The following is a 26,056-nucleotide window of genomic DNA, read 5'->3' as shown; positions in this document are numbered from 1 at the left end:
AGACAGTACTCAAAATGTGGATTGCAAAGGATTTCTGCTACTTATACACGGACATGATGTATAGATGCAATAAGTATCCTGGGTTTCTTAGGCGTAGGCAGCTCCCACTGACAGATGGAGTTCTTCTGCCTTCCTCCTTAAGAAAAATCTATGCCCTTTCATCTCCACTGGAATAAGTATGAGAGATGGGAAATACCACAGAAGAAGGTAAAAATGTGCAAGCCACTGGGCTAGTCAACCTTGTGAGCTTCTCCTTAACACTACAGTTGGGTAGATACACCTGAAGTTGAAAATCAAAGTGGTTAGAATCAGTTTAAACCTGTAAAACAACAAAGAAAGAGCAGGGGAAAGCATCCCAGAAACAAATACATGCAAAAAGCCAGCTTTGACTGACACTTCAGTGAGTTACTGCAGGAGAACCACCCTGCTCCCAAAAACCCACAAAAAATCCAAAGCATACTTGCAAGCACAATATTTTTAAAATTCGTATCTGCATCATGAGATGCTCCTGTGGCAAGATGCACTCTACAGAACTACATTTTCCTTTTAGTGGCTGTTTCACAAGCTCTTTCAATTTAAAACGTTCTTCTCTGAATTGATGTGGGAATAAATGCCAGTATAATCAGAGATACGTAATAATTGTGGCATGAGATACTGCAAAGTTTCTTTTACAGCCTTTCACTGGCAAGAGAAAGTAGTATTTTTTCTGATATATCAGTACTTCACTGAAATGACTGGAAATCAGAGACACATGATTCTATACACAACTGCAAATAATAAATATATGACACTTTAACCAAATATAGATAAAAAGGTTTCTTTTTGTAGTTTTTAGAGTAACAGCCTGGGAGACTATGCATTACTGTGGCGTACAGCATCTTCACTGCAAGAGCATAAAAACGTGGCAACAACCATGTCACCTACAAGTCAGTGAACACTCTCAATTATCTGCTGCTTTATTTCCTTTTTAACTTCATCTTATAATTGTTCATACATTAAAAAATGTTAAAGCCTACCTCAATTATTTTTATAATATCTCGAGGTCCAGTAATTTCAGGATCAAACTGGATGTGAGCTTTGCAAGTAGCAAGTGCAACTGAGGCGTAGAATATGCCATTTGTTCTCATGAGTTTGGATTCAATATTGTGAACACAAGAAGCACAAGTCATCCCTGTAATCTAAAGAAAAGACAAATTTAGCTACAGTCAGCAATCCTCTACATTCACTCAATATTTGTGGATGAACTTGAGACAAGGCCTCCCCATGTCACAGAGGTACTAATGACAACTCAAGCTCTGCTGGTACTGACCCAAGGCCTCAGCATGAAGATTTATAGAGCTGTCTTAAACATCTTGTCTGAAACAAACCTGAGAAAATAACTATCCACTTTCATTATAATATTCTGCAACCACCTGTTATAGTCACAGCTATATATTTGCATAGCAGTACTTGTACATTGTATTAATTGCAATAGTATAGCTAATACAGGTCTATCAGCAGCTATATTGCCAAAGTCAAACTCTGCATGTATAACTTCATCTCGGTTACTTAAATTTTCCTGTGGCTTCAATAAGGCGTGTTCCCACTTTCTTATCTATTAGCACAACTGCTGACAGTTGTTATCTGTCTTGTAGTAGGTACCTGTCAGAGAATAAAAAACCAGACATTTTAAGAATAAACAATTTACTAATTATACCCAAAATTCTCAGACTCCCTACACAAATTCCCAGGCATTACCATCGTGCATTTGGTGACATACTCTCAGTTGCTCAGAGTCTGTACTGTTGATAGAAGTGCCTTCACAGAAATGTGATGTTTCATTTTCCCTTGCTAAGAAAACTCTATCCTATACATACAACTATCACGTTTTATTTCAGCACCTTTGAACAAGTTCTTCTAAGACAAATTGATTTTGTCTTTTCAACAATTAAGAAAAAATAGTGTCACCAGCCAGAACTGACCTGCTGAAGCCACAGCTCCTTAAACAAAATCCTTTGCAAGAAAATTATTCTTCCAAACTTGACCTTTTCAAAACCAACATATATCAAATACGCAAGACTTACAAGAAGCTCCACATTTCCTTCTGTTTCTGCATGATCTTCTATGACAGTAGCTTCAAAACCCAAATTCTGGATCAGCCGTGCTATTTCAAGAGGCTGTATGAATTCTGGCTTGTATTTTATCTCTGCTTTTCCTGCCATCAGTGCTACCAACACTGAAACAATTCCTGTAGTCACAATAATAAAAAATATTAGATAATGCAGCTCCTCTAAGGGGAAGAAAAATAAACTATTACAAGTGATTTGTCAATGAGGGCTGTAACAACTTAGAGATGTTGTAAGCCTAATGATTTCTCTCTGCCTCCTTCTAGTGTTGTTCCCCAGTCACAACAGCAAAGCTTTTACTGAGATCCAGCCACACTGCAGTTCACTTTAGCAATGAGAGGAACTGCAAGAGTTACACAGGGAAGGAGGTGAGTTTTGCTATGATTTAATGAGATAAAAAAAGGATGTTCAGAAGAAATCTTTGCACTAATTGCTGCAAGCTCTACCATGGACTCTCTAAGTTTGGAAAACCCTAAACAAGCCTCACAGCGCAATGCTAGGCCTTTTTCTTTTCTTGTTTTTCCCTTCTTTTTTTTTCTTCTCTATTTAAGATAAATAAGACCACAGAAGTCTACACTCAGAATTGAAAAGCAAACCAAAAGAATCACAGGCAAAAAAAATTATTCTGAAGTGCTAATGGTTTCTTGGGTTTTTAAATCAAGGCAGTGAGAACATCACTGGGAAACTGGGGGTACAGGGCTCAATACGCAAAGCCCTCCAAAGGCATGCCTACACAAATTAAATCAGACATTGCTGAGGCTCATCTATTCATCTTCTACATGGCCAGAGGAAAGGCAGCTCCAGTCTGCAGACTTCTAACTTAGTAAGCTTTGCTGTGCCTAAGCTAATATAATTACCCAGGCACTGAAGCCACACATTTGTGTGTACCTGCTTGTGCAAATGTGCCCTGAAGCAAGTTTCACAGCACAAATGTGTCAGAGCTCTCAACAGCTCTGGAAGAGATGGACTGTTCTGTAGAGCAATAATGCCCTGAAAACTAAATGAGAACCATTCCTCTGTTCTTGTTGTGAGCCTTATTTGAGATTTTGATCACATTACAACAACTTACTGTTACAATACAAGTATGTCCATTGGGTTTGTTCACAAGTGCAATAGGATAGTTAAACAGTGATGTAGGTACATTAGCACTAAGAAAGAGCACTGAGTCTATTTAACCCCCAGATGATGCACCACTGTCCTTTCCATTAAACACATAGCATGCCTTTTCCATCCCATAGTCCCTTATAAACTTCATATAGACTTATAGACTCATTATAGGAATCTTAAATTTATTACCGTCTTCTTTCTGCAAATGTCTTTCAATGGCAGACACACAAGACGCACAGGTCATGCCTGTGACTTGTAAGAAGCACTTTTTGGCTGTCGCTCCACTGGACTGGTTTGGCCCATTGAGGTGAGGACTGTCTGGAAGAGTATCCGAGGCACAGCCTTGGGGAGGAGGCTCTGGAGCTCGAGGCTGCACAGCAGCATCACTGGCATCAGGCTGGTGCCTGCATTCTCCAGCGGCGGTATCTTGAATAAATGAACACTAAACTGAACACTATTTACAGTGAAATCAGATGACGTAAAACTACAAGCAGGTCACATTTATCAAACATGCAAAGTCTCTTAATTGTTTAAAAGGTGACATAGTCTTGGTCTCTTCATGGACATAACATAATTAATATGCTTATAGCAATATACATTCACCAGTACCACTTGTATGACAATTTAACTCTACAGGACTCGTTTTCCACTTTCAGAGGGCAAATGATTCCCTTCAATTTCAATGCCTAGACCTGACAGCTACCTCCACTCAATAAAGAGATATTGGTACCTAGAGGATCCTTATTCAGTACAGAGGACACAGTCCAGCCTCACATTCACTCAGTCCTTGTTGTTATCTATGCAGGACTCATAGCACTTCATCTCAAACAAGGAAAAGGACAAGTTTCTCAACAGTTTTCTCTTCATGGCACAATATTTACACTGCAAGTACTGCAAAATGAGTAGTGGAAGGATTTGCAGCACCCAGAAGACCTTCACACATAAAATTAATTTTGTTCTTTACCAGATACTGAACAGACACCCAGCAGCTCCAGCTGCGTTCTCAAACTGCCTCCCTTGGGCAGAGATCTGTGTAAAGGAGCAAGAGTTGCTTCTGAACATGTTAAACACAGGAGATCCCCTCCTTTTACACAGAAGGATCAGGAGGTCTCCCAGCAACAAACTATAAACCAAACAAATCATAATTAGACACCACATACAGGCTCTCCTCATCTGCAGCAGTTTCACAGATTCAGAGGCATTAGACCCATGAGAAAAACTAATAGGATGTGGTCTACTAGGACCAAACAAATTCATTCCAGGTAAACTACATCAGTATCTCAAAGCAAATTTGTTGAGTTGAAGCAGATAAATATTGCCACATTTGAAATTCACTAGAGAGGAGGTTGTGCATCATAGCAACTTCTTAAATATTGAGCACATGTACGAAATGTACAAACTGTGCTGCAGCTGACATGTAAAAGCACCTGCTCCCACCAAAAAGTACCTGCAGCTTGCCACTTACCTCACTAAAAGTAAGACTTAGTAAAGTGGGGATAGTAAAAATGCACAAAAAATAAAGTCCAAACAATTAGGACACTAAAAAGATATTTTAGCCAGGTAAAAAGTGGTTTTAAATGAAAGAGATTTCATTAAGTTTGTGGAGTTCAGTATGAAAGCATTTGGTTACATAGGTCCACTTACAACAGCTTGTAGACATAGCAGGAAACCTACTTCTGTGGGTAAGGGGATCAGCTATTTGAAAGACCTTGTACCAACTTCCAAACCTTTTGGCTTCATAATGTAACTCGACTATTCCACCCACTAGGGCAGTTATTAAGGGCTGAAATAAGGTGCTTGACAGCTGAAATCTCTCTCTCTTGCTAAGTGAGGTCAGACCAGGCCAGGCCCTCAGAAATTCGATGCCAATGTGATGTTCTAAGAGTTTCTCTCCAGAAAAAAGTCTCAATGAAGGTGTTGCATGGCCCAGCTTGGCAAGCTACTCATGGAAATAAAAAGTTACCTGTCAGCACAGAAGCATCAAACCCCATGTCCTCTATGGCAGCTCTTAGCTCTTCTCCATTAGTGACAGCTGGATCATAACGTATGGTCCCAGTTCTGTCAGCCAGAGAAACTGCTATACATTGCACTCCTTGTCTCTGTGATATGGTCCCTTCTATGGACTGTACACAGGAATTGCAGGTCATGCCATCAATCCTAATAACAGCCATGCATGTCGCATCTTGCAGCAGCTCTCTGAAGAGATTGCTTAGCAAAGCAGGTGATGGAGATGCTCCCTTATTAACTTCTGAACCATTAAGGAGATATACTTTAAAGTTTCCAGGTGGAAGGGATTCAATAGCTTGCTCCAAAGCTGACAAGGTAATTAAATTTGGGCTGTACTGTACCACAGCACGTTTATGCTCCAAAGACACTTTAATACTTTGTATGCCAGGAAGATCTGATATATTTTCTTCAATGTTTCTGGCACAGGACTTGCAGTGCATGCCTTCTATCCGTACAGCCACTGTAGCTGTGCCACTCATCTTGGTGAACAGTGGATCCACCTCATCACTCTCAAGACCTGCTGGTGTCTCCTTGGGGTTTGCATTCTGCAGGCGCTCAAGATCAAGGACACCCAGCTTCAAAGGGGCTGATTTACTTTTAATGGTGCAGTCATAGCCCAGGTTACTGATGTGGCTCTTGAGGTCATCAGGCTGAATGATGTAGGGATAGTAGGCAATAATTGCTTCCTGGTTACCAAGTGACACCTTGATTTTTGCCACACCATGCAGTTTCCTAATCTTTCCTTCAATGTTGGTGACACAGGACTGGCACGTCATGCCTTCTACCCGAAGTTTAACCACTGCTTCTCTCAAGCATGACAAATTTACAGTCGCTGTTGTCAACCTCTCTTCTGCTATAGTGGCATCAAAGCCCATGGCCTGAATTTCCTGGCAAATTTGTTCAGGACTTATTTCTGTCTGCAGATACTTTATTACAACGTTGTTCTGTTCAAGGGAGACTTTAATACTCACAATGCCTTTCACCTTTGAAATTTGGCTTTCTATCGACTGCACACACGACTGGCAAGTCATTCCTACAACGCTGACTGCCACAGTGCGTTCTTGGGAAGACGGAGAGGGCATTGTTTCAAAACTGTCCTCGTAGCCCATGTTGTCAAAAGCAAAACTGTCTTTCATTGTAGGCTCCAGCTCACAGCCAGGAGGAGAATCAGTGCTGGACAAAGCCTAAGGAGCAAAAGGAAAAAAAAAATAAAATGCATGTATCTTTAGCCCTGTAAAAGCAACAACATTCTGCATCTGCTCTCAAGCACACGAGAAGGGCTCTCAAGTCAGTCTATACCACCAAACACTTCATAATGTTAACTTACACTTCCAATATATTATCATTTACCTATGCCCACAATGATGAATCAGGCCTTTGGCACGTCTCTTGAGCAACAATTTAAAAATATTCGCTAGGGATATAAAAGCAAAATTGTCTCAATATTCCCACTGCAATCCAATCATTTGCAATTTGAGTTCTCTGCAGCCATGGGGCACTTTCACCATCTAGCTCTGCTCTTCAGACCATGCTGTCACTGGCACAATGAGTCACAGCAAAGAGTGTTCTGAATGCCTCTCAAAAAATGTCAGAAGCTGGCTCAGTTTGGCCAATCTGCTACTGCTCAGCAGGAGTTCAAACCAAACCAAACCAAACCAAACCAAACCAAACCAACCCAAAAAGTCCACAAAAAGCAGAATCAAGAATTTCCCAGGAGCTTGAAAGAAGCTGGCACAGGGAAGACCAGTTGCATGATATCTGAAGAGCTATACGTATGCACGCAAAGGAGTGGGATGTCAGATCTTTTAAGTTAAAATCTATATCCAAGAAAAATTTTGAAAGACACAGACCTATATGCAGATACTTCCACTATGATTTAGTTTCATCTGCCTCCTTGTGAGGCACCTAAGAAAGACCATATATTGAGCTACAAGAACCCTCTGGTTTGATCCAACACCAATTTTCAGAATGTAATGGCCAGTATTGAAGTAGATGGGCCAGAACTGGACTATCTCTCAGTCACATCACAAGCTCTGCAGTACTGGGACTCTACACTTTTAATGTACTCAATTGAAAATGAAATATTAAAAAAAAAAAGTGATTAAGGCAATGCTTTCCACAGAACAGGTAGCACAGATCCTGTTGCCAAAGAAAATTGCTGGCAACAAGTGATGAGGAAGACTGGGAAGGTGAGGAACAAGTCCTAGATTGTTAGATTTCGTGGAAAGACCATCAAAATTCATGTGTGCAACTTAAGGCAGCTTTAATAGTTAAAGATCTAGATGTAAGCTTCTATGACAAATCTATTCTCTTACCTGCAAAGCCACGGGCTCTCCACCATTCAGTAAAGTACCTGATGCTGGACATTACTACAAGAAGGAGCTGTAGAAGGGGCCACTGGATCAGTACTGCAAATCTTGTTCCTATTACCAACCACAAAACTCCCCCTTGGTACCACAGCGCAGAAGCGAAGCATTTAGGCTGCTTATTAACACTAGGCTGCATCCAGTTCATTTGATGCAGTACTCCAAATTCATTAACTTGATTTTGTTTCATGGTTAGACAGCTTGGGAATAATGAGGTCTGGGATCACGACCAAAACAGCAAAAACTTAACGTGAGAAACTTGCTTTCAGCCTTCGCTATACTGTATTTCTTAGGGGAGGAATGAGCAACTTCAACTCTTAAGCACTACAGTGTAGTCCCTCGCTATCCTGACCGCAAGCTCCCTCCCTGTGCCCTTTTCCCTCTCCGCCTGGCCTCAGGGCTACACTGTGGGGATGCTGGGGAAGAAGAGTCACAGGAATATTTTAGCCCTGACATCCCCTTTTACCTCCACCTCCTACAGGCCTGGCAGCACCCGGGACACATACCCCTCTCCTTGCACTTCCTCCCAGAAGCACATGGAAGTGCACAGCCAGCCCCTCCTTTCAGAAAAAACACGTAAGCAGTTAAACAGGGCCTCCCTGCAAGGGTGGTTCCCTGTTTAAATGCACACAAAGATAACCACATGCTTATTTACTCCTATTTCTGACTTCCCATAATTTAAAATAATAATATGGCCTTGTATATAGAAAAGAAAGAAGCCCATCTAAAAATGAAAACAGTTTCTCAGCCACCACAGTTCAAATAGTACTTACACTCAAACTTGCATTTATTGTAATGTCTACCTCAAGAAATGTTATTTGAATATTGCCCCTCGATTGCTCTTCCCTAACTCCTGTCCCCAGCCCCACCAAGGACATTTTGCTTGCAGTGGCCAGCTCTTCTTGTCACAAACACCCAGCAAAGCAACAATCTGTGTGTGAGTTACAGGAGCTCACCCTGTATGTTTACTTTGGCTCGTACGACAAAGGCATTTGGCTCCTGCGTCCTTTGGCAAAACAGAACATGAGAGACAGGCGTGATGAACACAATCCTCTGCTCCCCTGCTCCCCTTCACCGCGTTTCTGGCAGCCTCTTGCAGATGAAACCCAGGAACCAACACAGGCCTCATGCCCTCCACTGCCTTCCCTCCACCCCCACACTCACCAACTGTCTCAGCTTGCCAAGGCACCCAGTGATGTGTAAGCAATTCAAATTAAATGTATAAAGGGTATTTCTCATCCTCCAGTCTTCTGAACAACATAAAAGCAAGGACTGATTCTACTATTTCAATGCATTGTAAGCCACAGAAACATCAAAACTTGGCTACTGCCTTTTATTTTGGATAAAAAGCTATCCTAATGTTCAAAAGAATTGGCAAAAATATTAAGTTTGTTACTTGACAAAGCCAGATGTTTATGCTCTGTAGAAGAAAAATCCTTGCACACAAATTTTTAAATGACAAGGAAAATAATATAGGGAGGATGTGGATATATAAAGAAGTTTATTTCCCTTTAAAAAACCTCACAACAAAATAAAATACAAACCACAAATACCAGATCATTAAAGAATCCCCCCCTGCAAAAGCCAGAAACGTGCACAGGTTACAAAGCCTTCAGTATTGTTTAACAGCTTAAAAAAAAAAAAAAAAAGAAGGGGCACAAAATAGTCTATGTGTGTATTTGCAAGAAGTGGAGTTTCTACACTAGATCAAGGGAAAACAGCAGGTTGATGTAAGGACACAAGGATGAGGCATGCAGCAATGTGCCCATAGTTTTCCTCAGGCACACACTAGGTCTGAGAAGAGGGTTTCCTGATACCAGCTAACACCCACATGTAAAATGCCATCTATGAGGCAGTATAGTAATTCAGAGACACCATCTGCAAAAGGATCTGATAAGCAACCACCTCTAAAAATGCCAAAAAAAAGGAGCCTGGGATTCCCTCCTGCTTGTTGTCCTTCTGCTTGCTTCTGCCTAGGGAGAAATCCCAAGAAATAATGAAAATGCATCTGTCCCAGCACCTGTACGGGAGTCTGAAAGACCCGGCTGCAGTTATGGACTGTCACACCAAAGGAGGCCTGCTTACTTTTAAGGGAAGGTGTACACCAAGTCTGTTTGCTCTACTGTCTCACACATATTTTTACAGTGACTATGTAAAAAATACGTAAATAATGAAAACATGACAATTCTTTTCCTCCTCTGTTCTGCACATAAAAGTTGCAACTCAAAATGCAAAGCAGAGCCAGGATCTAGTCTGAAAGCTAAGAATCCCTACAGAAAGCAGTGTTATGAAGCATGTTTAAACAACATAGAAAAGAAACAGAGAAGAAAATTACGAAGGGAACCATTGATGCAGAAGCAGCAGTAGCTGGGACCAGCATCCTGACGATGCAACCCCATGTCTGCAAATTCAGCAAGGTTTGTGCCCTCCTGAGCCTTGCACCCCAGCTGCTGGGTGCCCCTGGCGAGGTCTCCACGCTCTTTCCACCCTTGTGCTCCACGGTCGCCTCATGGGGTGGCTTGTTAGCAGGAAAGCCATCCCTCTACTGCCACACCTCCCCTTCCCAAGAGGTGCAGCCACCTTCAAAACGCCAGTGTAAAGCTCTCAGCCTCTGCAGCACGAGGCTGTGGCCATGCTGGGAGCACCCTGCAGCTCCCTGAGCATCATCCTCGCCGAGATCCTGCACGGCTGCTGCTCCTCTCTGCAGCTCCAGCAAGGCTCTCCCCCCAGCGCTGGCACTGCCCTCCCACCCTCCTTCACCTGGCCTGCAGGGATGCCAATTGTCACATCCTAAAATTCAAGTGCCAGACTCCTCACCGTGATGCCAGGCAGGCAGCTGGTGAGGAGACAGGGCCCAGCCTGTTCAGCACCTTCCCCTTTGCCTCTCCCCGTCTGCTCACCCACAAATGCTGGATCTCGCTGGACCTCTCACCCCATCTCTCCAGAGGTTTTGGGCTGCTCTTCTCGTACCTCTGCAGGCTAAAACCAGCTATCTCCTCCTCACCTCCGAGCACACAGCTGCCGAAGAATTACCTTATCTGTGTCGCTGTTTTACCTTTCCTGCCTCGTTCTTTCACAACCCACTGATTCACGGCTTTGGCTTCAGGCAGGCAGTAACACACAACTGAAAAGCCACATACTATTAATTGAATGCTTTGGATGTTTTCCCTGTTTGTTATAGGCAGCCAGCAAACAACAAAATGAGGACAGAGCAGCCTCAGGAACATCAAAGGTCCTCAGTCTTCAATTTTGTGCCTAGAACAGCAGCGCTTCTGATTGGGCAGAAATCCAACCCTCATCCTCCTTAGCAAATTTCAGTTCATCTATCTTGTTAGCACATATTGTTTAAATGTATTAGATCTCAAATGGTTGCTCTTCCTTCCCTCTTCCCCCAAGCTCAGCAAAAATTAACAAATCTCAGTAGCTACCATTTTCAGTAACTACTTGTAACACAAGTCATTATTTTTCAAGCAGTTCTTGAGTCTTAAATGAGGGAAGCCCACCCTCTCCACCTGCGTATCAACATTCAATGAAAATACTACTTTAAAGCAGCCTTTATGGTGCTTTTGTTTTCAAAATACTAAGTTAGTTGCCCTCATGCTTCTGCCAATGGTCTGCTATTCCCTATCCAGGAACAGGTTTCTCCAAAAACACACATGACAGGAAAAGATTTAGGCAGTTGCAGCCTGTCTTACTGAAATAAACAAACCTCAGAGACCTTAACAGGTACTTTTAAATTAAAGGGAGCTATGTAAACCACGCTTGGCTTAGTGGGAAAGGGGAAAGCCTAGTTGTAAATGGGTTGCTTCTAATTTAGAATTAAAACAAAGCAAAACACTTCTTGATGTTCCTTGCGGCTGCAGTACAAGCAGTGTGTATATTCCAATGAACTCAGTACAGAAAAGAGATCTTTTGGTAAAACAAAGTCATTTATGTCATGATTGTTTTCTAGCAAATATTTATAATATAAGAAGTTACTCAAGGCAGAGAAAGCCTTCAGACGTATTTGGTCTGTCCTGGCTGTTTTTCATTTCAGTTTGACACTAATTATTTAAGTCATTCTAAGCATATACAGTTTCAAAGGACAAAGAATTTGTGCTGAGAGTTTATTTTCCTTAAATATTTACAGTGTTTACTGACCAAAACTACATTACTGTAATTTACATAGCAAAATAGTGACAATTCTTATTAAAACCTCATCACATTTTTATCAGCATTGATCTTTCTAAGCCTTTTCTCCACAACAGTTAATCCCTCAAAATACCATAGTTATATATAACACTGAATCAAAAAAATAAAGTTGCCACAGATGCATTATGAAGAATTTTCGCTAGCATTCACTTAGTAGGTAGAAATAAACTACTTACCTACAATTAGAGCCTTTTAATGCTTCTGCAATCTATTATTCCAGAGGATAACCTAGTATGAGCTGCTGTCAAAGTACTCGAGCAATTGCAGTTCACAAGGAGAAATACTAATGTATCCTTACTAAGAATCACCACTCTATTATTAGAGGTGGAGTTGAAAAAATGCTCATTAGTTACTACAGCATAACTCATCATTAACATCTGCTTTCAAAGATGACTTTCAGAGGATCTCCAGAGGACTTTGCATTTGTGTACAGCTTGCTGTGGGACAAGCATCCATGCTGAGGATTGAGACCATTTAGATAAAGAAGGTTTAACCTTCTTTAATATACAACCTGCATCCAACATGCTTTGTTTTAAATTCTCCAGCTCAGAAACACTTCTTCCCTCCCAACACGCATACACACCAGCTCACTGACCTGTCTTTCAACTGTCTTGACTTCTGGCATTCCCATGGAGTAACTCTGCAAAAGTTTCTCTTCTTTCTGGAAGTTACCGCTTGCTTTTACTGGAGATCCCGTCGTGGACTTCTCACCAATAATCAGTAGTTCAGGCACATCATGAGCTGCCTGCCGCTTACGAATAGACACCAGGGTTATGTTTTTGTTGTTTAAAGTAGCTAAGCAGGACAGTTCCCTTTTCATTTTATTGTCCAGTTTTCTCTCCATTATCTTTCTGGGCTTTAACCACTGCAACCCCAAAGGAAAGCTTTACGAGAGCAGTTATTCAGTGTCTTATCAACCACACTTCTTTCAGTTACATTTACAATGGCTCAAAGAGTTCTGCCCGTCTAATCACCGCGCTCATTAGGCATTCATCCTGAAATCCCAGATGTAATCTGTGATCCTTGTGTACACTGCTTGCTGCACTCGGCTACTTGCTCTTCCTGCCAGTTTAAACGTTTCCCACCAATTGACATCCCTTGTGCTCACCGAGCTGCGTTCGGCACTGCTAATCTTTGCACCCGGCGGAGCAGAGAGCTCAGCCAAGGCTGCTTTTCACAAGCTGGGCAAACACGACCTGTGTGCAGCCAGCCAGCGCGTAATTAACTCAGCCAGGCAGACATTAGCTCCTTGTGGCCATGTGCATAATCACAGCTCCCACAAAGGGCTATTCCGCTTCCTTCTTCTATGAAATTACCTGGGATTTCTTGGATAAAATGTAGTCCCTTCTAACACTGAAAACGTGTCTGTGATTCTATGATTAGATAAGGTTCCTTCACCAAAGGTCTTTCACTCACGTAGGGCACAAGCACATTCGTTCTTTGTTTCAAGAGGGGAAAAACAAAGAGTGAGTACAATATTTATATTTTTTTAAATGTCCCATGCATCAGTAAGCTTTACTAAAAAACCCAAACCAACCAGCAATTAGTGCCAGAAAGCAAAGAAAAAAAGCAGATATTCCCTTGGCAAACTCAATTCCCCATAAATCCTCTGGGCAACTACAGGAACATCTAATTTAGACAGTTATACATGATAGGTACCATCACATCCAAGCCTAAAAATATTTCTCTGGGATTGTCTGCAGCACTGTGCTAACTTGGTGAGCGGGATCTCAAGTTCCCTAAGCCCACAGCAGTGCAGTCCACTTCAGAAGACACCCTTGAACAGAGGCACCTAAAGAAAGGCCATGCAGGGAATTTATATAATATAGCCAATATGTCATCAATTCATGATGACATGGCTTTGCAGTGACCTCAGTGCACAGGCAAGCCTTACAATAATTGCTTTACATTTAATCAGAAGCTCTTGGACTTGTTGGAAAAAGTCATCATAAAGATGAATCCTCTGCCCTGCTCGCACCATCCAGCTCTTGACTCCACTTCTGAGTTAAGAACCATCTTTAAGAATAAAAGATCTTCTGCTAACTAAGCAAAACTCAAAATACTACTGTAGCACTATTTTTTCATTGTCTTAATATACAAGATCAGTGATAATATTAAACTTTAAAAATGGGTTATTTTGAAAACATTTAGAGAAATGGCCCTTCTGAAGAGTATTAGTACGAGGAGTAAAGCATCTGTGTTTGTTCTGTATTTATCAATGAAAATTATTAAAACCACACCTGACTTTAGCTGGAACACTTTTCTGAAAAAGAAAACTGTGTTAAAATAGAAATGTTTTCAGGAATTACTGATTTTAACTTGGTTTAAAACAAGCAATTGAAAACAGTACAGTTTGACTTTCGTGAAAACATTTAATTACAATGTCTTTAAATACTAATGCTACATCTACATACTAAAGATACATATAAATATATATAAAATCTATTTTGGTCATTCTAAAACAAAACAAATCTAATCTCAAATCAAAGATAATCAGAAATTCAGCTCTGTGTCCTAATGCCAAATAATGGAATTTTCAAATTCTAGAATGTTTTAGGGAAAAGAAATTCCAGTTTCCAACTGGCTTTCAAGTATATAATTGGCCCACACAGACACTATCTTTGCTATTAAAAATATCCCAAATCCTATCTAGTGTGTTTCTACGAGTAACTAATATTCATGAAATCATTAAATGATGAAACATACTGTAAAAAAAGTTGGTTTTTTTGTTCTTCATTTCAGGTTCACCAGCAAAAGCTCAATTTAGGCTGGCAGAATAAAGAGATGTTTAGTAAGTATTTTCCCTCCGATTCCTTCTGAACAACTCCAAGGTAAAAATCAGTTTGTTTCTAAAACCAGTGGAGAGAAGTCTTTACTTAGTGCCCCATAATCCTTTGCCTTCAGCAGGCTCCTGAATACTGATTTGGAGGTAAACAAGAAAAACACACAGTTGTGTTTTGAACATGCTCCGTTTACAAGGTATTTCCCCACATTAAAAGTAATTATTTGGCTGGGAAAAAAGTTTGCTATAGTTCTTCAGATGAAAGAGGCATAAGATATATTTCAACCAGTTTTTAAACTGATTTAAAACACCTGGTTTAGCTGTGGGTTCAAGCAGAGCTGTATGACATTTGCAAATGAAACCTGTGCAGCTCACTGAGTTAAGAGCACCAGCTTTTGGAGAAGAGGGACCATCCACAAAGCAGGAACTGCTGAGCATCTGCTAGAAGCAAGCAATTTCCATTTACCTTAATACACCAGACTGAAAGCTCAGAGGTCCTGCACCACCCCAACCATGCCATAAGTCTCCTATGGTTCAGGAATCCCACATCGGGCAGCAATGACGGCCAGGGGAGCAGGTCAGCTACTTGGAGTTAACCACTGCATCACCTGCTGCTGAACTCTGACAGACTGCTACTGGTTTCCAAAATATTTTCCCCATTCTGGCTCAATTAATTGAGTTGATGCTAATTGTGTTAGCTGCAAATTGGGGGTGAGCATTTTAGTTAAGGCTGAAATAAGAAAGGCAATGTTGCCCATCTTGTAACAGCATCATTCCCTGGTTCAAGGCTATATTTTGCACAGCTTAGGAGTTTCATCAGGAAGAGTCACTCAGGTTTGGTAGCGTGAGGTTTAGATGGCAAATAGAAAATATACCCTCAAGACCTGATAAAACATAAGCCTTCCTCTTTACATTACCTGCTAGTATTGGAGAATATGATAAACACACAAGAACTCTGTGTCTTCAGATAAATTATGCTTCCTAGATGCATTCATCCCTGGCTTTATAGGATGTTCTGGCCTGCGTCTAATCACTCTGGCTCGATGCCCAAAGAAAGCATGTTGAAATAGTCTTAACAATGCCTTGAAAGCTGAGATGCTTAGTTTCAAGGAAAGAACTGGAGGCCTGGAGGTAAGAGGTAAGGTCATATTGCCTTAATCTGACAGACAAGAGGAACTGGTTCAGATATGTGCACATCACATCAGTGCTAAGAGGGATGTATTAGTACTAATACATCACTCTGGAAATCCAGCCTGCCTGGGAATGTTAATCATTTTCCTACTTTCCTCCTCAGACATCATTATAAGCAACTGAAATAAAATCCATCCCGAGGCATGCAAACAATGATATGAGACTATTTTGAGTTCTTTTTAACTTGTCTTCAGGATGCAGTCAGCTAAATTTTTAATTTTTTTTCCCCATCATAACAGAGTTAGATTGACTTTGTTTTTTACACATATAATGCAACTGCAGGAACTGGAGCTTTAAGAAAAAAAAAGGGGGGGGCAAAGTATTGTGAAGCTCCTAGAAACATCATAAACCAACAGTGCTGGTAACTCACAGTTATCAACAAGTTGTTAACAACATTCCTTGGAGGAGGAACCAGTGAAACACCCAGCCCTTGTGTGAAACAACTATTTCTTCTCTGTCCTACCCTCTTTAAGCCAAAAGAGTAGTAATTAGTAAATGTATGCACTTTTTCTTTGAGCAAATCCCTGCAGTCAGGGATTTTTTCCTCAGCAGTCTTTTTTTAGTCCTAGTAAGCAACAGAATCTGCACATCTCCTCCCCAGAGTCAATCAGTTGCAGCTGAAAGTTCAGTGGAAGCTTGGTCAGATTCTATGTCCTTGACTTCTCCAAACTAACTGACATACTTATTACAGAAAACAAAAAAAAGGCCATGATTTTATAGCACTGAAGAGGCAACAAAACTCTTTATTTTACCTACATTTGCTCCTAGTTTTAAGACATGAAATCAAAATGATAACTCTTTGTCTCCAGCCCTAAGAAAACTGGCAGCCATCAGACATGCAAGCATTTCTATAGCATGAATGGTATACGTATTTCTTTCAACAGATGAGGAAGCACAATCGTAAGTAATAATCTTTTGTACACTATGAGATAAAAGGAAAATGTACTTAACTCTGAAATACAAGGAATTGAATTCCTACCTGCCATGAATAAAGTTGCTTAAGAGTTGATGGCCTCATTTCAAATCAGATCAGGTCAGACTTTGGCTTCAGTTTTCAGGAAGCAGGCTCAATCTTCTCTAAATATTTAAAAACAGTTTGTTTGCTCTAAACCAGCAAAACTCAACAGAGTATCTCTTTTGTAACAGGGCCCCAAAACATGTGCTATTTTTTTCATTCCACAGCTTCTAATATGATAGCAAATTGTGTGGACTTGGTACTTTGTCTGCTTTTAGCAGTGTTGATTTCATTATGATAATTTCTGTTATCTGTCTATTTACACTGCAGGAATTTGTATTCAAGTGCCTGGAAACTACCAGGCTGCTCATGTTACCACAGGAAAAGGCACACCTTTTGGGTCAGGGTTTAAGTGCAAAGAACAATTGCAATCTGCATGAATTAATTGGAGTTCAGATTCCCAGTAGTGTTCATTCACCTGGCAGATGAAGAAGGCTGGCAGAACGCGTCGAGCAGTGCCACAGCGAAACCAGTCGTTTCACATCTCTGTTCCCAACTTAATTTTCTGTCGTTGTCCATGCTTTACTCTTGCTCAGAGCTGGTTTTGGCTTGTAAACTTTGAGCAAAAGCTTTTTTGAATTCTATACAGAGAACAAGGACATACATTTCATCCATTTTAACTGCAGTATTTCAACTATAACTTGAGAATAATATTACAAAAGTAACTATTTTAAAGGCTAACTTGAGAAGACAGAGAGACCTATACCTGAGAACTGTGTCACTCATGCTAAAGATCATAGCATTTGTCACCTACATTTGCTATCCACATTTAGAAATAAGACTCTTAGAAATAAGTTCTTAATTCCAGTTTTGTTTTGTAAATTCCTCAGTATTTGTTGTGGGTTTTTAAAAATATCTTTCACACTTGTAAAAGTGTGAAAGTGGTAAGTCTCTGAATTGTGATTTAAGTAAATGGTAAGACTGATGTTTTTTTCAAAGTTGTTGTTTACTCTGTAGAGGGCAAACAATAGCAGACCTCAAGATGCCTTGCCAAATCTGCAATTATCTTTTTTCCTCCATGGATCAGGAATGTAAGTCTGTGCATCAAGTGACATTGATATATAATATACATCCTCTAAACTGTCCCTGACTGTAGAGTCCACACCATTTCAATTTACTACGAGTTCCTTGCCACCACTTGTTTCAAGTCATTTTTGTGGTCATGTTTTACAGCCAGAGAGAGAGATTTCACTTTGATAAGACACCTGACACTATGTAAATAACATAAAGCACAGCATATTTGTAAAGCATACAAGAGAAGAAAAATTACCAAAAAAAGGAGGAATGTAACTCTGATTTAAGCCTGTATTTCAGGTTCTATGGCCAGTGTTTAATTCCAAGTCAAACTGCTCGGCCTCTGAATAAAAGGTTATCTCATCCCATTTCTTTTATATACACCACAGTCACCTTCACTCCAAGAAAAAAGGACAAAACAGCACCTGGTGTTTGGATTACAGATGCCATACCTAAAATAGTAACATAATGCCTTTGTTAGGACACGCTAGATATGTAAAGGCAAGCCCAGATTCAGTTTCTCTTAACAGTTGTTTCTGGCTATCTTATCCTGGCAGAAACCACCTCCAGAGAAAGAGAGGATTTTCCAGCAATTTCCAAATCTGTAAGAAAGCTTGATAGCAGCACTCCTCACCACAGGACCTGGGCTCCTCCAACACAGAGTCCTGAGCAATGTCCTATCTTCATTTTGCTCTTTTACTCACAGAATCACACAGAATCACAGAATATTAGGAGTTGGAAGGGACCTCAAAAGATCATCCAGTCCAACCTCCCTGCCAGAGCAGGATCACCTAGACTAGGTCGCACAGGAAGGCGTCCAGGCGGGTTTTGAATGTGTCCAGAGAAGGAGACTCCACAACCTCCCTGGGCAGCCTGTTCCAAAACTCCTTTTTCTTCCCTCTCTTTCTGTGGACTGGTTGCAGTTATTGGATAAAAAAGGCATGAGGGTGTTAGGGCCCCCTCTGTGATTTCACCTGGATTCTCAGGTGAGCTATGGCCACAGTGCTGGCACAAGGGCCCTTCCCACCTGTTCTCTACTACTGGACCTTTATGGCTCTGCCATGTGCTGTCAAAGACAAGGCTACTGCCTTCCCATGAGCGAAAAAAAACAGGGAGCTGCTGTTTTGCTAACTTATTTTTCTACAAATATCCTGTTAATAATTTGCTCTTCAGGGCCAGGAACCGTTACAGCACGGCTCTGTCCAGGTCTAATATATCACATGAACTTGCAGTCCACTCTCAGGCCACAGGCAGGGAAGTGCCAGTTTCTATCAGTGGACAAAACATACTTCCAAGTGACCGTGAAAATACGTGGAGCTTGCCTGGAAACTGATTCACTGCAGAGGCTGACAGAAACTGAGCAGAGAAATGAAAAATAAAGATGAAAACATATTTGCTGCTATTCTTTTTCTGTTGGAACATCTGATGATAATTCCCTATTACATCAAATGATGCTGTCAGCCTACAATAAGTAGTGGGTAAGATTTTAGGTGGAAATGTCAGAACTAAAGTGACAGTCAGGGATGGAAGTATCAAAATAGACAACTCTGCTACTAATTTTATGCAATCTCTTCCATACGAACAGTTGCTTCTCAAAAAACATCGAAGGGAAATGGCAATACAGAGTAAACCTCTTTCTGTTTACAAGTCTTTTCATCTGAAACATTTAACATCTGGATTCAAATATGCAGTTAAAATCCTGCTTTTAAATGCAGATGTGTTTTCTCAGGTTGTTTTCTGTGGCATGCATACTGGCTCATCTCGACTCAAACTCACGGTAAAAACAGTGTTTGTTTGTTGCATGAGCATATGGAGGAAACTGGAGACATTTCACTCCTAAAGAAAGAGTTCCTGGGAGCCTGCAGTTGTAAAAAAAGATAAATACAAAAAAACTTTCCAGCAGTCAAATGGAAGGGTTTTTTCAGCTCCCTTTTTTCTGCAATCCTGTCATTTCCAGAGTTCACCTCAGCCTGTTCTTCAGACAATGAATGTTTTTTCCAAGGACACGTTTAGTCAAAACCGATGCATTCTGCAGCTCAGTATAAAAGAAGGTAACCATTCTGAGAGTTGCTGAGCAACCCTCTGAGATTTATGAACTGCCCTCAATTTCTGGGATGCAGAGATGCTAATCCATGGAAATTTGGGCTCAGTTAATTTATCATTCCCTCCTGGTACCTCTGCTTGGTGAAAGAAAAGGTAGTGCAGCAGGGAACTACTTTTAAGCAGTCCTAGTTCACCCCCCAGAAGAGAATCTTTGATTGAGTCTACCCCATGGGAAAATCACCAACTTTTCTTCATCCCCAGAATAGAAATAAGTCAGAAGAGGTGACAAGGCACAGTGCCTGCATGCCTCATGTCTGGACTAGCCAGTCTCCTCCAGTAATTGTAACTCCCTTCTGTCCTGCTCCACAGCCAGTTTCTGGCTCCTTTCTCTTTCTCGATCAGTGCCAAGGAGCCAGACGTGAGCACAGAATGCAAATCCTGCCTCGTCCTGGCTTTGTGCAAAACAATTTGGAATTTAATCCAAATAGCACTCTCCCTTGCTTCCTGAAGCAGGCAAAAAGCAGCACGTGCAAAGACGTGCACAAATGCACCTTCAACGCAGTGTGTTTCTTGTTTAGTATATGAACCCTTTCAAGTCTGATGATGGAAGTGCGTATCTCAGTAAAAATTTCACACTGAGAGTTTTGCAGCTTCCTGAGCAGTTTCATAGTTGATTTAAACAGATGTTAAGGCACTACTATGAAAGGGGTCGTCCTTCATGATCCACTTCATGTCCCGATTAGGTGCAGATGGTCATAGAGATGTTTGGGTCTGCTATCACAGACACTCAGAAAGAGTCCCCAGCCCCTCAAGAATCCCAAACTTCCAGCTGAAAAAGTTGGGACTTAAGGTGAGTCTACGTGTTCCTTTGCAAGCTGAGTGATGTTTTGAGTAGGGCTACATAATTTGCCATCTCATTTCTGCCTGTGCTCTGAGTTATGTGAATGTATTTCCTTCACCCACACTAAAAAGAAGCAGACATTTTGCTTTTTCCTGCTGATAACTGTTTAGGAGAACCAACAGAAGAGTCCATGGGAGGGCAAAACACTGGCGCAATCTACAGGGTTAAAATGCAGTGGAACGGGATCATCAGTGGAGCTGATTTGTTTTCCTGCATGGTTCTTGCCCAACTGACACAACTTCTGTGAAAATAATCTCCCGTTAATCAAAAGCTATGGGTTCAACATGTTTAAGTTGCCTGATGATACAAAGAGACATGGTTTATAGGAGCTCTTGCAAATACTCTGTGTAGAACCAAGCTGCTTAATTCTTCATTGGTTCTGCCTCAGAAAAAGGGCAGTTTTGCTTATAGATACATAGCGTACACACCCATGCTCTGCAACAAGGAGCTCAAAATTAAAGATGACAGTTAAGAAGTTTTTACTAGAATTGCTTGTATTTAACTTTAATATCACAACATATCAGTAAAAACAACCCCATAGCATTTTGCCCTAGATATATTAGTGCCACAATTTCTTTCCAATACTTGGGGAGGCGGGGGGGTTCTGCAAATATTTAGCACACAACTGTTACAACTTTATTTCTGCCTCCTGTTACTGTGCAATGAAGAAAAAAATGTAACATTTAACAGCTTATCACAAGACACATGGAAAAAAGGAAAAACTTACTGTGTATATGAATGATCTAAGATTCCTTCTGCTAAAAAATGTCCCAGGCATTTTGGTAGCTAAGACAGCAGCCCTGAAGAGAGACTTGGTGCTACCCAGAGCATGTTTCTCAAAGAAAGTAACAAAACATTACAAGAAAGTATAAAGGACCACATGACTGTCATATGAATACCCTTACACAATATTAATCCAGTTTGTGTTATTACTTGCCAGTGGTTTTATCTTACCAAGCTTCTCATATGCGGAGTATTCAGCAAGAATGAGTTACAAAAATATACTTTAAAACTGTCTCAAATGCCTTGCAGGCTTTCAGAGAGCACACTGTGAGTGGATTCTGCTGTTTGCTCTGAATGCCACTCACTTCAGAAGGCCCGTTTGCATGGATTTTCCTTCAGAGTAAGGACTTTTAATACAGAAAAGCAATTAAAACAGGACAAAAATGCTTACAGAGGCAGCAAACGATGAAAAACTGTATCCATCTCTGGGAAGGTGAGAACAAGCCCACTCCATGACAAGGCTAGTTTAGTTTCCTTGGCGTGTCTGCCACACGGAATTCCTACCAACAAGGTTTTTAATAGCATTCTCACTGCTGGAGTGGGACCACCACAGAAAGCTCAGCGCTGCTCTTGCTGAGGTTACTGCCAATACCCTAAATGTATGCATACAATACCATCTGCTACACATGCATTAAGGTGGAGAAGCTGTCAAATAGTGACGACTCAGTCAGTCTGTGTTGGACATTCACACATTAAAGGTATCCCTTGCAGCCTGTAGGGCTGTTAGGAACACAGCTTTCATATTGCTTACATCCGAAACTAAATAGCCTGTGATTAAAGAAAAGTTAACAAAATAACTTTGAAAGTATTAATATGCCTTTTTAAATTACCACTAGATGGACTACAGAAAAAAATAAAACTACTAAGATGATTGAGAGATTGGAGCACTGAAAGTAAAGTCTGAGAGACCTGAGACTGTTCAGCCTAGAGGAGGCTTAGGGAGGGTCTAATTAATGTATATAAATACCTGAAGGGAGGGTGCAAAGAGAACAGAGCCAGGATCCCAAAGAGGACAGAGCCAGGGTCTTTCCAGTGGTGCCCAATGAAATGGGCACAAACTGAACACAGGAGGTTCCCTCTGAACATCAGGAAATGATTTTTCACTGGAGGGATGACCAAGTACTGGCACAGGTTGCACAGAGAGGCTGTGGAGATTCCATCCTCGGAGGTATTCAAAACCCCTCTGGACATGGTCCTGGGAAACTAGCTGTGGGTGTCCCAGCTTTGGCAGGGAGGTTGGACAAGATGACCTCCAGAGGTCCCTGCCAACCTCAACCACTCTGTGAACTATAAATTATTAAAACTGAAAAAAACCTATTTGATACTCCCACCATGATACAGATTTCTCCCTGCAACAAGCAAGTGAACACTGCTTCCAAAATAAAAATAGCCTTCCATGAAAAGGAAGGGAGTCTGAGGTGACTACAAAACACATGGGAAGAACTGCAGAAGAAACAGGGGACATCAAATGAAACATCATCTGACTGCAAAGTCAGGTCTGAGGAAGTTGTGCCAGGACTGGCAGAGGTTTCAAAATTATCATTTGAACTTGTGTGACAGCCTGTGTCTGCAGCAACTCAGGTAGCCTCTGAAAGAAAAAAAAAAACAAAACCAAAACCAACCCACATCTAAACCAGGCAGAGAGTACAAGCAGATGCACTGCAGATTTTCTTCACATCCTTTTCTCTCTAGTCTGGTTGTCTTCTGAAGAACTCTTCTTTTCCTCTGTTTAGCACTGGTAAGGATCTGAAAAAGTTATCCAGATCCAGAATATTTTTGCAGATGCTTTATTACAATATGCCTGAGCTACAAGTTACAGTCACACACAGCCTGCAAGGACATCATGTTTCCTGGCACACTCCACCTGAAAGTACCCATCAAGAAATGAATGCATATGGTACGGAAAGGGCCATGAAGCTTAAAATATATATATATATATATAAATCAGAGAGAGCTGCTCCTACCAAAACAATTCCTCTGTTGTCTGCCCTGAGAGCGAAAGCAAGACAAGAACAGTAGCTATGAACTGTTCTCCCAACAACTCCCTCAGTTTGCTGTCACTCGTAAAGTTACGTAACTGTATAGGCTGTGCAGTAGTGACGCTGGACAGTCAATCTGCATTCATGTAAAAACTCCAGTATTTCAGGGGAGTGCCAGACCTGCGTCCCACACTGGCTGTGCTGTACACACAGAGCACATCTGGCTGTGCAGCTGGCTGAACCAACTCTGAGGCTCACCCTGCCAGAAAGTTCCTGCGTTGCAAACACAGTATGTGGCCGTGAGGCAGCTGTGTCCACTGTGAGCCTGAAAATCATTCTTCTTCTTCCTGCTACAGGAATGCAAAGATACACATTCATTAATAGTAGATTTGGGGAACTTCCAAAAAATTAACTGGGTAGTTTCCGAAAAGGCAAGATATTTTGTTGCGCTTAAGCTAAAAAATACTTCTGACATTTAGGACTGAAACCCTGAAGAAACTGTGGGACTTGTGCTGGAAGCTTTGTGGGCTAATTCCTCATTTCTGTACAGCTAACTCTGCAATGAGCCTTAGCTGGAAAGAAAAAGTCATACCCTTCTAGCCACATGAAGCCAAAGGCTTTTCAAAGTACTTTTGCTACATCATTTACTGAACAGAGAGTTGAATCTTAACCCAAAACTGCATCTGCCATTTATGGCCCAGGCAACTCAGCAGCCAGGAATGTAGGGTTCTCCCTCATTATTATTCTTTCTTCCTGGAACTCCTCAGCACCATTAAAAGTCTCTTCTTAATTAAGCTGTGGCTAACCTGTGATCCTTCAGTTTCATAAAGACACTAAATCTAAGATTCATACCTTCCAAGGGAGTGGCCATAAGCTCCTTTTCAAGTCAGCAGGGAAACACATAGATTTCATCATCTAAAACAGACCGGGCTTCTTGTTCCCTAGAAGAACTGTGCCTCTTCTCTGAATCCAGGTGATTATCTTCAAATGCTGGCATTAAAAGAGAGGTGTCTTTAATTGAGATGTGAATCCGGCAAAGGTCTCTTCTGCAAGCATCCCACATGCTTCTCAGGCAACTGTTCTGTCAAGGAAGGGGAAAAGATTAAGAGAAAGAAATCGATGCCTGTGGCACCCTACTTATGAGCGCTGTTGGTTCAGAAATTAAACGTTAGGGCATGCTTGCTGGACCTCCCAACAGGACTCTTCCAATTTACCTGCTTACAAAAACACAGAGATGCCCTGGTAAAAACTATAATCAGTGGTATTTAAGGCAGTGAAGAGATTTAAATATATGCACCAGTAAAATAACCAATAAAACTCTGACACATTTCCAGTTCCATTCCCACATGATGAGTCCTCATAAGTGGAAAACTGTCCAGGCAGGTCAGAATCAAATAACCATTACTTAAGCTGAACTCTTTTCACTCCCACTACAATAGAGACTTTGTGTCTCTGCTTCAGGCTATAGCAATGGCCAAATAAACTAATGAATCAGCGTTTTCCAAGCAGCATTCTTCCAACAAAGACAACACAGGATGACCTTCATAAGCATCCCTAACAGCTTCAGGACCTCAAAACGTGCAGGCAGCTATGACATGCAAGAGATCGCGCTGACTTCAAACAGGCTAAAATATCACAGGTTCTTGAGAGGTCCTGTTGAAAGAAAGTACGCTTCAATTGACCTCAAATTTTGGACAACCTCAACTCTGCAAGACAGCGGAGACTGAATTATCTGGATCAAATTTGCCACATAAAGCATCTTTTTAAACGGAGAATGTGATGGGGAAAAAAAGCACCTAAGGATGACAGGAGGTCAGAAATGTTTTGGCCCATTCTCATTTTCACTCAACACTTTCCAGCATCCAGGAGAGCAGGATGAGTTTCTTACGTTGTTCCAAGGGAAGCCATTTTAGAAATACAAAGACTTGCTGTTTACTGACATATTAGTAGTAGCGTTAAAAAAAAAAACGACGAAACAAAACGAAACAAAATGAAACAAAACAAAACAAACCAGCACTGTTCAATCTTATCTCTACACTAATCCGTTAGCCTGTGCATATACTTCCCAGTGAAAGCAAAACAGAAGACAAAGTATATTAGCCAGAGACAGCCTGGACATCCTGCAGTGGAAACTGTCCCCGGTGAGCGTGTTCACAGGCAACCTTTTAGAGACGGCACCAGGCACAAGGTGTTTCGAAACCCTCGGCCTCGCAGAGTTGCAGACGAAGGCCGAGAGCAGACGGGTACCTATCTAGAGTATAACTATCTGATGGTTATTCACGTACGAGCAGGAGATGAAGGCTGGGAGACAGGCCGTGGAATGCCATCCTCTTCTGGCCACAGAGAGGGGCTGCTATTTACAAAGGCAACATTTGCACAGGCGGGAGGCGCCGCCCCCTTAGAAGCCCCGCCGCCGCCGCGGAGGCGGACGAGGAGTGGAAGGAGGCGGAGGCGGAGGAGTGGGAGGACGAAGAGGAAGCTGCAACGCCTCCACGGCTCCATGGGCAGCAGCGCCGCTCCCGCCCTCAGGGGGCGCTGCCAGCCCGCGCCACCGCGCGCCCCACCCACTCCT

At 41.5% G+C, this 26,056-nt stretch overlaps 1 protein-coding gene across 1 annotated transcript in view; it reads right to left on the bottom strand.

Moving 5' to 3' along the window:
- ATP7B (ATPase, Cu++ transporting, beta polypeptide) overlaps window positions 1-12,620 on the bottom strand; it is a 29,112-nt gene extending 16,492 nt beyond the window's left edge. Inside the window, exons 1-5 of the mRNA XM_010186519.1 lie at window positions 12,372-12,620; window positions 5,176-6,403; window positions 3,402-3,638; window positions 2,064-2,227; window positions 1,017-1,178 (exon numbers count right to left, since the gene is read on the bottom strand). Coding sequence (XP_010184821.1) covers window positions 1,017-1,178; window positions 2,064-2,227; window positions 3,402-3,638; window positions 5,176-6,403; window positions 12,372-12,620 — 2,040 coding nt within the window. The remainder of the gene's footprint in view (window positions 1-1,016; window positions 1,179-2,063; window positions 2,228-3,401; window positions 3,639-5,175; window positions 6,404-12,371) is intronic.
- Window positions 12,621-26,056: the final 13,436 nt, after the last annotated feature.

The sequence above is a fragment of the Mesitornis unicolor genome, unplaced genomic scaffold (genome assembly GCF_000695765.1).
Source record: "Mesitornis unicolor isolate BGI_N332 unplaced genomic scaffold, ASM69576v1 scaffold27090, whole genome shotgun sequence".
In the NCBI taxonomy this organism is placed as follows: domain Eukaryota; kingdom Metazoa; phylum Chordata; class Aves; order Mesitornithiformes; family Mesitornithidae; genus Mesitornis; species Mesitornis unicolor.
This window is presented reverse-complemented; position numbering and strand designations above follow the sequence as displayed.